Below are 16,063 nucleotides of genomic sequence, written 5' to 3'. Positions count from 1 at the left end.
CTCCGTCCACCTTCGGTAATTGAGGTAAGAATAAATTGAGAGCGAGGAGAGATGAAGAAACAGCACTTTGGATGAAATCAATGGAACCTCACTTAGGATTCCACCTCTTTTTTTATTTATTTTCTATACAAACCTGCGGATGAGGGTTGATTTGTCAGTTAATGGGGGAAGAAAAGATTGCAGCTGGTGGATGGGGAGCCACATGAGATGGTGGGGCATCGCTTACCTGAAGCTCTACAGGGAAGAGTACAATTGAACCATCTCTGGAAGGCCGTTCCAAAAACGGGAGAAGAGTGGAACAAAGGAGTCGAGGTTTGAGGAAAGCCATGATTTTGGAAGTTTAACCAGTATGGGTTACTGGATGAACGCATGCATCCTTCCTGGAGTCTGTGGGCCGGGAGAGCGGAGAGAGCGAGACCAGAGGAGAAATGCAGAGAGGGCACAGACCCGTCTGCAATGATAGAGCGACAGGCCTTGTACGTGGGATAATCCAGGAATTTTGAGCTTTAGACCCCCACAGAATCCAGAAGAGACAGATGTGATGCTGCGGTGCTAGCCCATGGCAAGATGGATGATTCTTCCTATCATTGTCATACTTTTAAGGTTTTCTTCCCCCTCTTCTTCTCTCAATGCTTAGTGCAAGTTAGTCGATATATTGTAACCAGGTGTGAGGCCTGAAGTAACCTGAAGGGATCATCGATCATTACCTCTCATGTATCCACATCATTGTGCCACCACCTTTCCTCGCGCACCATTATTATCCGTGATCTATTTGATGGACGATGCATCATAAGTCGGTGGTCATTGGCAGCCTTGCTGTAGTCATTAAGCTTGCGGATAACGCATGTCCTCCAGGAAGCTACAAAGATGGTCACCAATCATTTCCTGCACTCCAGGTCACCAGAACATTTTGCTCAGGCGCATCTTATCTCATGACATCATAAACAAATGCCTACATGGGCCCGCTCTTTCGTTCCCCACATGCTCCGATGATGTCGCTGCGCTGTCTGTTCATTAGCCGGGGTCTGGTTCTGTTTCCAAAGCGTCACTGCAAGGCCGAAGGAAGAAAACCAGGCAAGCATGCCGTAAAAGCTGCCAGCTGTGTTTCCGCCATTTGGTCACCATGACTGTTATAATTCAACAAGAGGCTAGAACAATAAACTGTGCTTTGGGCCCAAAAAGGCACTTCACTTCGACCGCGTGAACCATTTTTGATTACCTGCATCTTTCTTTGTTGCTGAGTCACTGCTCCTTGTGCGAGACCAAGATGTCCTTCGCTGTCCTTCTTAACCGGACACTTCTAGGTTTGATGACTTTTAAAAGATCGAGTTTGAACCTCAGTTTTAACTTTTTGCCTGTGATTCTAATGAATCAGCAATGGATTTGCGTCTGCAACCATACTTGCACCACTTTTAAAATCGTGGTGTTCTTTGCTCTTCTCTTACTTGTGCATCCGCTAACTACGGGAGTGGCAGAAAGGGTAATTCCTCTTTAGGGTGCATAGATTACAGTCGATCTATGGTCGGATCTCAAGAACATTGGGTGTGTGTTCATTTACCAAGTTTCTTCTGGAGAGATCACCAAGTGGTTTAAGCATTCGAGCAAGCACTCCATTCAAAACCGTTAAGGAACGGCTGCCTTGGCAAGCACAAGCTAACAGCTTGGTGAATGAGCACACCCCGGGCTTCCTCCCTTTAAGTTTCGTTTTAAACAGAAGGAGCGAGTTTCAAAAGTTCGCTACGAAAAACGCCACGTTAGTGCCAGGAAGGGCCATGTTATTAACCCAACACTTGTGGGGTACCTAGAGTACAGTAGATCTTCGCTCAGTTCTGTAAGTAAAGTAAACCTTACCTCACGCATGTCGGGATTCCTCCAAATTTCTTCATTTAGTGTTATAAACAGAATTAGCGACTGTTTAAAAAGCTAATCATACGTGTTTAGGGTTCATAATATTCATTACTGTTCATTTATGTTCATTACTCCTGGTAGAGGCCGTTGCTCCCATATATATATATTACTAGATGCCGAATGGCCTATCAGCGCTTGTTGTCGCGATACGTCGGAAGCGCCGCCATCTTGCGGAGGTACAACCAGCATGTGTGATCATTGGATCCAAGGCTAAAAAATTGACTCCCAGACCGCAGCTCGGTTAATAATGAACGGATCTGTACAATTAATACGTCATTTTAATGCTGAGGAAAATTTCTATTTGATAAGAGCAAAGTTTTTCATAGGAGGAAAGTTGGGGGTACTGTAAAAAGCAGACCGGCCAGAATAAGCGGGCCATCCAGAATCGCAGACCACCCTCACAGCAGGAGCAGACCAGACACTGAATAAACATTCTCTGTGACTCACAGGAAATTAATTAAGATTAGATGTACAATTGTACATATAACATGATGTTAAATATGGACTAACCAAATAATACTTTTTTTAAAGGCTATCAATTAGGCTCAATCAATTAATCCCTACCTCAAACTATTGTTGTGTTTAAATGCATGTACATGTATAACACACATAATCCTGTCATCTAAGAAACTCGGTTTGTGCTTGGATGGGAGATGTTTGCATGGAAGGCTGAGTGTTGTTCGCTTGGCGCGGCAGAGACAGACACACACCTGTGTCAACAGACAGACACAGACTGGCACGGATCGACAGACACATACACAGACTCGCACGGCAGACACAGACACAGACCGGCGCAACAGAGACAGAAGACACAGACAGACCGGCTTGGCAGACAGACACCCACAGGAACGGCAGAGACAGTGTATGTATGCATGTGTGTGTGTGTATACCTGTGTTTGTGTGTGTGTGTGTGTGTGTGTGTGTGTGTATGTTTGTATGTATGTCTGTGAGTATGTGTGTGTGTGGGTGTGTGTGTGTTTATGTGTGTATGTGTGTGTGTATGTGTGTCTCTGTGTCTGTGTGTGTGTGTGTGCATGTCTGTGTGCGTTTATGTGCATGTATATGTGTGTTTATGTGTGTGCCTGTGTGTATGTGTGTGTGTGTATATGGCTGTGTTTTTGTGGGGTAAAATGAGCATATCTTTCAATAAAACAGCTGTTCACTACCATCTCTTATCTTCCCCCATCCAAAACCTTGATCTTTCTACCCCTGTTAATACATCCCAAATCCACCTCTTTGAATCTCCGACTTCATTCCGGAAATTCCTAGCAATGTCCATTTGTTATATTCTGTGTACCACTCGCCCCCCCCCCCTCCTCTCCAACAACCTCCAGCCCTCTCCCTTCCATAGATCTCCCGATGTCCCTGCTCTCTACTGTTGTGTTTGTGTGTTTCCCTCTCTCTGCCCCTCTTGTCTCCCGCTCCCTTCATTTTATGTTTTATGTGTCTGTTTGTCTTTTTTTGTGTTTATGGCATTAGCTCTTACACGAGCCTCGACTTTGTATACAAAAAAAAAGAAATAACAAATCTTCATATGATCACCTATCATACGCCCGCGCGCAGGATCTCAACCTCAATCTTGATAATCCATGTAAATCATCCAGTTGTTTCACGTTCGATTCGAGTCCGTCAGCATGTTAACTTTTAAATTAAACACAATCAGTAATGGTGGTTTCCCGCTCATCAACACGATTACCTGAGTCCATCGACATGACTTACTTGTGGAATGTGATGCCTTTGTCCCTTGACTCCAATGTACGTTTATTTGTACAGCCGTACGCTGCACAAAATTGTGGCATTTCGCCGCTTTTAACTGCACCAGCGCGTCAGCTTTGAAGGACCTCCCCAAGATGGCGGACTGTTCTACGTATCCGGGGAGGTGTCGCGCGACATCTAGTGTTATATATCTATGCTTGCTCCCACAAAACGCCATAATAAGCTATTTATATCATTTGATTCGCCGGAAAAACCCCTTGGGGAGGTGGGATATTATTGGTATTATATTGTTTTTTAATAACATTAATACTATGCTATTATCGTTAGTTTTGTTATTCGAAGCGGCCTTGGAAAAACGCCACGATAAAGCTAATTTAACATTTATATACACCTCAACATGCAACCACATTGACGGCAATGGCGGGGAAAACCCGCTCGTGGGAGAAAACCCCCTTGGGGAGGGGGCAAATGATTGTGCTACAACCTTCATTGTGTAACCCTTGGTCATCCTGTCAAGTTTGGTTCAGATTGGATTAGTAATGACAGAATGTGTTGGCGTCAAAAATTTATCAGACAGACAGACACGAAATTGCGTATTTTAGTATGAACAGCCACACTGAACTTTTATACCTCCCGACTTCCTTGCACTGCTTCGAATTAGCCGTCTGTCTTACCCGTGTGTGTCCGTGCACCCCGATTGCTGCCTCCCTCTCGACCCGCTGACAGACCACGATGAATGTGCGACCACAAATATGTGCCTCAATGGGATGTGCATCAACGAAGATGGAGGCTTCAAGTGTATCTGCAAGCCTGGCTTCTCGCTGGCATCTGGAGGCCGCTATTGCTTGGGTAAGTTGCCTCCTGGTCAGAAAACCTCCGTCGGAACACCACCACCACCACTTTACTCTGATTTGTCTAAATAAACCCACTTGGGGGATTTGTGGGAAAGTTAGCCGGAGAATAAGCAAACCTTAACGCAAAGTGTTCCACATGTACCCGGAAGTGTTCCACATGTACCCGGAAGTGTTCCACATGTACCCGGAAGTGTTCCACATATACCCACTCGTCCATGAAATACGATGCTAATCAAGATGGCGACGGTTTCGTTTCCGAAGATCGCGGCACTTTGCCTCGATTCTGGCCTTTAAGAGTCGGGCTTTGAGCGATTCTTCAGGAAGCCACCGATCCAAGGGTTGGCTTGATGTGAAGGTGGCATCGATTGTATGAGGAGAGCTAGCTCGTTCAACCAACACGAAGCCATTATTGATCCCGTTATCATGCATTATGGGTTCGTATGAAACAGCATAGTTATGGCGTTGGTCAGCGGAGGTTTGTTGGAATTTTCATGCATTTGCAACCGTTTAATGAAGGTTTACCGGATGCCAACCTATGGTTGTTTGCCCGTGCTCAATCCTTTTTATTAATTTTTTTAATGCTCAGCATCGAGCAAAGAAGCAGCACGTACCAATTTTAGGTGATTTCTCCAAAATGTCCTCATGGAGTGGGTCCCGGTGTCTGGATGTCCGTCCATACGTACGTCCGTTAACATTTGATTAAAACATATTCTCCAGAACTATCTGAGCAATATGGACCAAATTTTGTATAATGCATCAGGACAGCAATGTCTCATGGGGTTGTGCTACCCATCCAGATGCGCCTCCTACAAAGAAGGGAAAAGCGCCCTCCCCCCCCCCCCCCCCCCCCAAATATTGGAATATCATTCAAAAATCGTCTTCTCAGAAATTGCCCGACAGATCCAGATCAAACTCGCCACAAGGCATCTGGACCAAGCCCTAACCTTAAGTTGTGCTCCAAATGGCCATATAATGGCCCCTGGAAACGGTTCTGCGAGACCCCTCCCCAAATTCCTCATTTTCACTGCAACATCTTCTCCAGAACTACCTGAGCAATATGGACCAAATGTTCTGCAATGCATGAGGACAATAAGGTCTCATTGGGTTCTGCTCGCCATCCGAATCCACCCATTTAAAGGGGGCAAAAGGGGGGGGGGGGCGTTGCCCCAAAGGGGTGGTTTCACCTCAAATGCAGGTAATTTATTTTAAAATCTTGTTGGAAACCATGAGGACATAACCTCAGTCCACCACAGGCCTCTATTTTAAGTCTTTGATATAACTTGCCGAGGTTTGAACCGCCGACCTCAGAGCGGACGCGCTCTAACCATTACACCACCGAGTCTGGTTAATTTAAACTGATTACATTGTGACGGACATGAGTTTGGGATTGGAAGTACAAGATGGAGGGTTACTAACAGAACGATGCTCGTTAACTTGTATGTTTGAAAATATTCCAAACTCGAGAGTTCATAGAACACGATACCCCACGCAGTGTTCTTACCATACAGTACTTCAATTATAAAAGAGTAATTATTTTATCGATCTTTAAAAATAAATCCCTAGTTTAACGCTATTGAAGTAGTCCAGAAGCAGTTCCGAACACCAGCTCGTTCAACCTTTATTTAAATTGAAGCGGTTTTCACTTCGCGTGCGCGGAGTAACAACTCTCATGGCACCACACCGGGTAATTTGGGGCTTTCTGGGTAGAGAAACACTTTCGATAGTTCATTGAATTACCTCCATTACTTGTTCAAAATGTCTAGTTGTTTGCACTTTTCACCTGACGTGACCCGATTGTTGTTGTTTTTAAAGTTGAAGACTCCAGTCACGGACTGTATAGTCCTCATCGAGGCCAGGCCTTAAATAAAGGAAAACCAAAGGGAAAATATATTGTCCTTTAATTTTTTCATCGATTTTTGGAGCAGCTGATTTCAGTTAACATGAACCTGAAAAGGAGATGAAAAGGAGATCAAGATAAATGGAGGATCTGAGGTGTGTTAGGAACCATCAGGTGGGTGACTTGGAAGTGTCACGTGAACTTGAACACTTGTGGCTACGTCCAAAGTCCTCTATGTCCACAGTGGTAATTACCTGTAAATAAAAAAGTAAACTGTGCATAACAGGTCGATTATGTAATGCTTGTATCTATGGGGTTTCATTCAAACCTACAAAGAATAAAGAATCGTCATTACTATACAGACCGCAATCAAAAGTGTTCCGAGTCAAATTCTGATGGGATCCTCCTAATAATTTTGGGTTGAGCCGTTTGCTTAATCTGCACACACCTACAGGCTAATGTTTTCTCTGCATTTCTTTGAGTATGTTTTCAAATATCCATTCTTATTTAGCATTGCAATCTCAGCTGTGAAACCATCATTTTCTCCGATGCACATTTCAGTCCCACTGTGCTGCAGAGTTTGGGACTTCTGAAGGGCACCACCTGTCATCACAGGGTCAACACGTCACATAAATCCATGAACACTTCGAAATGTTCCCAAAATCCAGCTCTACCCATGCACTAAATGGTGCTCCCTGTTCCATCGGTTGGCCGACATGAAAGCACATGACACCCTTTAGACCAATCAGGAGCTCTGCAGCAATGTTCAAAGGATGACCCCTCTCTCCTGTTACAAGAGTCCATGTATGGCCACCTTACCATGAAAGTGGGGATGTTCTATGAAAATAACAAGTGGGAATTCCCTCCCCTGAGGCACTGCGATGTTTTTTTTAATGCTTCTGCAGTTTCGAGCTCTTTTCTTGAGAACGGTTTCCTTTGATCTCGTAATGTTGAATATCCATCTGCTCTCGAAGTTCATCTCTTATGGGGCTAGCTTTGACAGTGAGGAACATGCTCAAGTGGGATGTGCACATGTCAGGAAGCTCGGAACAAAAAACAACAACATCCATTGTGACGAAGTCGGAAGTTTGATCGTTTTGGGAAATTTTATGAGTGAGTGTAGGGGGGGCTTTTCTTATGAATGATACTAGATAGGCCAAACCCATGATGGATGCAATGAAATAAGAAGATTCGATTCAGGAAGATATTGCTTGATAAATCACATCATATCCACATCTTATTGCACAGTCTCGCAACTTAATTATCTCGTATACTTAATAGAGTATTTTACTGGAAAGAGTTACTATTTACATCTCACTTATTTTGCACGAGGGCTGTTTGGATGGTCTAGGGGTATGCACATTCGCTCCTGAGCGGTCTAGCTTTGGTTTGAATCCAGACCCAGCTTTAAACTGGCATCCCGATGTTTCACAGACAGGGTGATTCATCAATGTCCAAATACCGTCCCTTGGATGGATGTTAACTATTTCCCGGCATTAGTTGCTTTAATATCCCACGGTGTCCTTTGCAAAGAGAAGACAAGCTATCGCCAGCACCTTGGCCAAATCCAAATTCCTGCCTTGACTACTGCTGGGAGAGGGATGGCATCCCCCCAGGATGACCCCCAGGATGACCCCCAGGCCAAGAAACTGCTTGAGTAGCGCAGTATCAACACTTTGTATCACAGAATGTGGTACATCGGATCAAATATATATATATATCTGTGCAGTGTCTGTGTTGTGTTGTGTTGTCCTGTGTTGTCTTGTCACTGAACTACTCCCTCAAACTTTTGTGAAATCGTACCAAACTTCTGGTATGCACCTACCTCTCCCGTCGGTATGTCCTAATTGTATTTTTCGTGAAAAATTTTCCAATTATAATTTTTTTGGGGGGGAATTTTTGGGGGAATTTTTCTTTCTTTCAACTTAAGTTTTCAACTTAAATTGTTTATAAAATGTGATATCATGTATATTACAAATCGATTTGTGCATTCTGATTGTTTGAATTATGATTGGTGTAAACCATGGAAAAACAGCAACTCAGGTTCAGTCATTTATCTATAGGTCTACATATCTGGGCAGTGTCTGTGTTGTCACTGAACTACTCCCTGAAACGTTTGTTTCCGTGGTTGTGAAGTGTTTTTAATAACGTGGTGGTGGTTTTGAATCACGTGGTGGTGAGGTATTTTGAATTATGTGGTGGTGAGGTGTTTGTAAATGACGAGGTGGTTAGGTGTTTTTAATTTCGTGTTTCGTGGCTCTGAGGTGTTTTTAATTTCGTGTTTCGTGGTGGTGAGGTGTTTTTAATTATGTGGTGGTGAGGTGTTTTGAATTACGTGGTGGTGAGGTGTTTTTAATTTCGTGTTTCGTGGAGGTGAGGTGTTTTTAATTACTTGGTGGTGAGGTGTTTTGAATTACGTGGTGGTGAGGTGTTTTGAATTACTTGGGGTGAGGTGTTTTGAATTACTTGGGGTGAGGTGTTTTGAATTACTTGGGGTGAGGTGTTTTGAATTACGTGGTGGTGAGGTGTTTTGAATTACTTGGGGTGAGGTGTTTTGAATTACTTGGTGGTGAGGTGTTTTAAATTAGGTGGGGGTGAGATGTTTTAAATTACGTGGTGGTGAGGTGTTTTAAATTACTCGGTTTAAATTACGTATCGAGCGATAAAGTTATTGGAGCATGGAATGAAGGTATTGGAAAGGGTGTTGGAGAGGAGGATAAGGAAGAAAGTTTCGACGAAATGCAGTTTGGATTCATGCCAGGAAGAGGAACGACAGACACGCTTTTTATTGTGAGGCAGTTGCAGGAGAAGTACATGGAGAAGAGGAAGAAGTTGTTTCCTGGGTTTGTTGATCTGGAGAAAGCATTCGATATGGTTCCACGTGAAGTAGTGACATGGGCATTGAGGAAGTTAGAAGTGGAGGAATGGTTGATCAGAGTAGTGATGGCAACGTACAAAAGAGTGCGCACAGCTGTAAGGACGAAGGACGGGAACAGTGGTGAGTTTGAGGTGAAGGTGCGAGTGCATCAGGGGTCGGTACTAAGTCCACTACTATTTGTAGCTGTGATGGAAGTGCTGGCTCAGAACGCAAAGGAGGGTTTACCATGGGAGTTGTTGTATGCAGATGATCTGGTGTTGATTGCAAAAAGTATGGATGGACTGAATGAGAAAATGAATAAGTGGAAGGAATGTATGGAGACAAAAGGACTGAAGGTGAATATCGGAAAAACGAAGGTGATGGCAAGTGGTAAAGCATGTGGTGAGGTGGAAAGAACTGGGAAGTGGCCGTGTGCTGTGTGCAGGAAGGGTGTCGGAGTGAACTCCATTCAATGTACAATGTGCGCTGAGTGAGTTCATAAAAAATGTAGTGGTCTGAGAGGGTCATTAACCAGTGTGGCAGCTACATTCAAATGTAAGGTGTGCACAGAGGGAGCTGCAGATGGAGGAAATGTTGAGTAGGATCTTGGAGACGGCTTGAAGCTGGAAGGTGTGAAAACATTTTGTTACCTAGGAGACATGCTGAATGGAGAAGGTGGATCAGACTCGGCATCGGTTGCTCGAGTGAGATGTGCATGGAAGAAGTTTCGGGAACTGAGTGGCGTGCTGATGAGGAGGGGAGTGTCGTTGAAGCTGAAGGGAAAGGTGTATGCTGCATGTGTGAGAAGTGTTATGATTTATGGGAGCGAGACATGGGTAATGAACGTAGAACAGCAACGAAGGCTGGAAAGGGTGGAAATGCGAATGGTTCGGTGGATGTGTGGAGTATCGTTGAGAGAGAGGAAGACAAATGATGAATTGTGAAAGATGATGGGAATAGAGCCCGTGATGGATGGTGTGAAGAGAAACAGTTTGAGATGGTTTGGTCATGTGTTGTAGAAGGATGAAAGTGACTGGTTGAGAAGAGTGATGGAAATGAATGTAGAAGGAAGTAGAGGACGGGGAAGACCGAGAAAGACTTGGCTAAAGATGGTCGACGAAGAAATGCGGGCAAGGGGGTTAACAAGGGGAGATGCAGAAAATAGGGCAATATGGAGAACATTGTCATGGGGACCGCAAGGCTAACCCCCGCTCTAGCAGGGAAAATGGCCTTAAAATGCCTGTTGTTTTTGTTTGTAGTGTCTGACCTGTGTTGTGTTGTGTTGTCTTGTCTTGTCACTGAACTACTCCCTCAAACGTTTGTGAAATCGTACCAAACGTCTGGTATGGACCTATCTCTCCCGTCGGTATGTCCTAAAGGTATCTGTTTTGAAAAAATTTCAAATCTTTTATTTTTGGAAATTTTTTAGGGAAAACATTTTTTTCAACTTAAGTTTTCAACTTCAATTGTTTATAAAATGTAATATCACGTATATTACAAATAGATTTGTGCATTCTGATTGTTTGTATTATGATTGGTGTAAACCATGACCAAACAGCAACTCAGTTACAGTCATTTATCTATATATCTACATATCTGGGCAGTGTCTGTTGTCACTGAACTACTCCTTGAAACTTTTGTTTCCGTGGTTGTGAAGTGTTTTTAATAACGTGGTGGTGGTTTTGAATCATCTGGTGGTGAGGTATTTTGAATTATGTGGTGGTGAGGTGTTTTTAAATGATGTGGTGGTGAGGTGTTTTTAATTATGTGGTGGTGAGGTGTTTTGAATTAGTTGGTGATGAGGTGTTTTAAATTATTTGGTGGTGAGGTGTTTTGAATTACGTGGTGGTGAGGTGTTTTGAATTACATGGTGGGAAGGTGTTTTGAATTACATGGGGGTGAGGTGTTTTGGATTACGTGGTGGTGAGGTGTTTTTAAATGACGTGGTAGTGAGGTGTTTTGAATTACTTGGTGATGAGGTGTTTTGAATTACTTGGTGGTGAGGTGTTTTGAATTACTTGGTGGTGAGGTGTTTTGAATTACTTGGTGATGAGGTGTTTTGAATTACTTGGTGGTGAGGTGTTTTGAATTACTTGGTGGTGAGGTGTTTTGAATTACTTGGTGGTGAGGTGTTTTGAATTATGTGGTGGTGAGGTGTTTTGGATTACGTGGTGGTGAGGTGTTTTAAATTTTGTGGGGGTGAGGTGTTTTAAATGACGTGGGGGTGAGGTGTTTTAAATTACTTGGTGGTGAGGTGTTTTGAATTACTTGGTGGTGAGGTGTTTTGAATTACTTGGTGGTGAGGTGTTTTGAATTATGTGGTGGTGAGGTGTTTTGGATTACGTGGTGGTGAGGTGTTTTAAATTTTGTGGGGGTGAGGTGTTTTAAATTACTTGGTGGTGAGGTGTTTTAAATTAGTTGGGGTGAGGTGTCTTAAATTACATGGGTGTGAGATATTTTAAATTACATGGGGGTGAGTTGTTTTGAATTACTTGGTGGTGAGGTGTTTTAAATTATGTGGTGGTGAGGTGTAATCATCCCAAACTTCCAATCTGCTCCTACCCTTCCCGTATGTATGGGCTGAGGGGTTCTTTTTTGAATTTGATATATTTTTTCAACCTAAATTGCTTATAAAAATGTAATATCACAAACACTACAAATACATTTGTGTAAAATAATTGTTTGTATTGTGATTCATGTAAATCATAACAACACAGCAACTCAGGTACAGTCACTATCCTCAGCTAAAATAAGCCCGTGCCTCAGTAACGACGCGTGGTGAGGCGAGCGTTGCGAGCCGAGCCAAGCTAGTATATATATATATTGTTGCGAATATGGAATTTGGCCTCCATATCCGCTTGTAAATATTCCCCTATTTTCTCCAATACTCCCCAACTTTCCCCAATCCCCCATTCCCTAGTCCCATTGCATGTAAATAACAATCAGTAGAGCCGACCTTCCCCTTCTTCCCCCATTAAATGTCGTGCCCAGGTCCACCGCACCACACGTAGACAACTTTCGGACATCTTCCTAGTTATTCTTAATCTATGTCAGTTAAGGCCTCGTTTCCATTAATTATGACTCTTCGTTGCACCAGAATGTGATTATATGGCATCAGTAGTGAGTTTAGGACCTTTCCCATACCTCCTTCCATCTTCTTCCCCAACAATTACAACAACAACAGAGGAGATGGCGGCGGAGCGGGGGAGGATGCGTCCTCCCACCGGCTCGATTAGCTCCAGACCATGCGCTCCACGGGGTTACCACGAAGGGGCTCCTTGTCAGCTCCTCGTCAAGGGCGGAGCCTGGTAAACCCCCCGCACGCACCCAATGAGAAGCAACGTGCCGATTCCACGAGGCGGAGCTAACGAGCCGAGGGCGTGTCACTCCCCGCCGGATATACGCGGCCCCGCGCCGGATGTGACAACAGATGCGCCTGAACTACGGAGAGCAGAGGAAGCCACCGCCACCCCCAGCGCGACGATACCTCCCCGCATCTTTGGACCGGACCGGACCGTACTGGACCCTGCTTTGAGCCAAGAGTGCACCTTGAGCCATCGATACCCGCTGTCCTTTTCATCAACCCCCGTGTGAGTCAGCCTTGTCCCGTTTGTCTGTCGTCTGTCCGGGGTTAATATAAGAGTGTGTCTAAGTGCTTGTCTTTCTATGCTGTCCCTCTTGTAGTTGTAATCTAACCTTCCGCCTTAATATAACCTCCTCCGGAGGTCTTGAGAACTGAACCCCTGGTGTCGTATTGTGTTATTGTAATCCAGCCGGGTGTCTTCTTTTTCTTATTGAGCCAGCATCGCGCGGCTTCGTCAACGTTCGAGTACAATCGGGTAATTTGTGCGGACACGACGGCCATTCCGCTCGGCCCACCTTAACATCAAAGTCGTGTCTGTAACAATATATATATATATACAACAAACAACAACAGGCATTTTTAAGGCCATTTTCCCTGCAAGAGCGGTATATATATATATATATATATATATATATATATATATATATATATATATATATACATATATATATATATATATATATATATACATACATACATACATACATACATATATATATATATATATATATATATATATATATATATATATATATATATATATATATATATATATATATATATATATATATATATACAGTCATGGCCAAAAATATTGGCACCCTTGCACTTTTTTCAAATAACTCACAATTTTCTAAAACAAAAGTTGAAATTGACAAAAGTATTTGGTCTCCACAATTCTTTATTTCACTGTTAATATTACATAACCTTTGTTTTTGATTCAGAACTTAATATATCCTTTTAAATCGGAGAATAAAAATAAATGGCATTGACAAAATTATTGACACCCAAGACTTAATATTTGGTAGCTCAGCCTTTGGATAAAATAACTGCAGTGAAGCGCTTCCTATAGCCATGAATGAGCTTCCTACACCGCTCTACTGGCTGTTTCGCCATCTCTTCTTATGCAAACTGCTCCAGTTCTCCCAGATTTAAAGGGTGCCTTCTCCCAACTGCTGTTTTCAGGTCTCCCCACAGGTGTTCTATGGGATTTACATCTGGACTCACGACTGGCCACTTCAGAAAAGTCCAGCATTTTGTCTTGAACCATTTCTGGGTGCTTTTTGAAGTGTATTTGGGGTCATTTTCCTGCTGCAAAACCCACGACCTTCGACAGAGACCCAGCGTTCTGACACGAGGTTGAACATTGTGCTCCAACATGCCTTGGTAATCTCCTGATTCCATGATGCCATGCACACATTCATGGTACCCAGTGCCAGAGGCAGCACAGCAACCCCAAAACATCACTTAACCTCCTCCATGTTTGACTGTAGGGAAGGTGTTCTTTTCTTTGAAGGCTTCATTTTGTTTTCTGTAAACATAGAGATTATGTGCTTTACCAAAAAGCTCTATCTTGGTCTCATCTGTCCACAGGACATTCTCCCAGAAGGATTTTGGCTTGTTCAGGTGTGTTTTGGCAAACTCCAGGCGGGCTTTCTCAGCAGTTGCGTCCTCCTGGGTCTCCTTTCATTTGCAGTTGGAACCCCCTTTCATTGAGTTGGCGATGGATGGTGCATGTTGAAACTGTCGTACCTTGTGTCTGAAGGTCAGCTTGAATCTGTTTGACAGTTGATCGAGGTGCTTTCTCCACCATTCGAACAATCGTTCGCTGCAATCTTCAATCAGGTTTTCTCTAGCGGCCATGTCCATGGAGGTTGGCTACAGTGCAAGGGGCCTTAAACTTCCTGATAACATTGTGTATGGTGGACACAGGAACATCAATGTCTGTGGAGATGGACTTGTAGCCTTGAGATTATCCAATATCCATGCTTGGCTACAATCTTGTGTCTGACCTCCTCAGACAATTCTCTGGTTTTCTTTCTTTTCTCCATGCTCATTGCGGTACACAGAGTGACACAAAACAGCAGAATGACTCCTTTTCTCTATTGAAACTGGTTGATTGAGTGATTTTTATATTGCAGGCACCTGCAACTCACCACAGGTGAGTTCATTTCCAAAGTAAAGGAGAATTACCTGTTTGACATCTAATTATTTCTAACAACTTCTGAAAGGTGCCAATAATATTGTCCAGGCCATTTTCGAATTTCTGGGTGGAATAAGCTAAGATTTCGTAATTTTTTCAGGTTTTTTTTTGTTTTGTTCCACTGCAAACCAAAGAAATACAAATGTGGATACCAAAATATTTTTTTATTTCAACAATTTTCTGGAAGAAATGGTGCATTTTTTGAAAAAGGTGCAAGGGTGCCAATATCGTATGTCCTCCATTGCAACACTCACTACTGAGTTCCAAACTGCCTCTGGAAGCAATGCCAGTACAACAACTGTTCGTCTGAAGATTCATGGATCGGGTTTCCATGGCCGAGCAACCGCACACAAGCCTAATATCACCATGCGCAATGCCAAGTGTCGGACGAATCTGGGTTTGGCAGATGCCAGGAGAACGCTACCTGCCCGCTTGCATAGTGCCAACTGTAAAGTTTGGTGGAGGAGGAATAATGGTCTGGGACTATTTTTCATGGTTCGGGTTCGGCCTCTTAGTTCCAGTGAAGGGAAATCTTAAGGCTGCAGCATACAATGACATTCTAGACAATTGTGTGCTTCCAACATTGTGGCAACAGTTTGGGGAAGGCCCTTTCCTGTTTCAGCATGACAATGCGTCCGTGCACAAAGCGAGGTCCATACAGAAATGGTTTGTCGTGATCGATGTGGAAGAACTTGACTGGCCTGCACAGAGTCGTGACCCCAACCCCATCGAACACCTTTGGGATGAATTGGAACGCTGACTGCGAGCCAGGCCTAATCGCCCAACATCAGTGCCCGACCTCACTAATGCTCTTGTGGCTGAATGGAAGCAAATACCTACAGTAATGTTCCAACATCAAGTGGAAAGCCTTCCTAGAAAAGTGGAGGCTGTTATAGCAGCAAAAGGGGGGACCAACTCCATATTAGTGCCCATGACTTTGGAATGAGATGTTCGATCAGTACATACAGGTGTGATGTTCAGGTGTCCACATACTTTTGGCCATGTAGTGTGTGTATATATATATATATATATATATATATATATATATATATATATATATATATATATAAAATTATGTATATATGTGTATATATACAGTCGGACCCCGCTGTTCACGGAATCCGTGTATTCGAGGTTGATAAAATGCGACGTGTCTCTATTCGCGAAAAAATGTCCTGCGAATTTTTATTTTTTTTCGCAGCTGTGTTCCGTGAAATCGTGGGATTTTTTTCCCTCTATTCACGGCCATGTTCCACAAATCCGCGGTTTTTCAAGGGCGCAAAAAAATTTCACGAGCCGCTCGCTTGACACATTTATAAAACCC

General features: G+C 43.4%; 1 protein-coding gene across 1 annotated transcript in view; it reads left to right on the top strand.

Moving 5' to 3' along the window:
- LOC137434504 (fibrillin-2) overlaps positions 1 to 16,063 on the top strand; it is a 360,988-nt gene that overhangs the window by 148,758 nt on the left and 196,167 nt on the right. The window contains exon 14 of the mRNA XM_068127594.2: positions 4,351 to 4,473. Coding sequence (XP_067983695.2) covers positions 4,351 to 4,473 — 123 coding nt within the window. The remainder of the gene's footprint in view (positions 1 to 4,350; positions 4,474 to 16,063) is intronic.

The sequence above is a fragment of the Myxine glutinosa genome, chromosome 10 (genome assembly GCF_964187855.1).
Source record: "Myxine glutinosa chromosome 10, kmMyxGlut1.1, whole genome shotgun sequence".
Classification (NCBI taxonomy): Eukaryota; Metazoa; Chordata; class Myxini; order Myxiniformes; family Myxinidae; genus Myxine; species Myxine glutinosa.
Note: the sequence above shows the minus strand (reverse complement) of the source record. Positions and strands in the feature narration are given on the sequence as shown.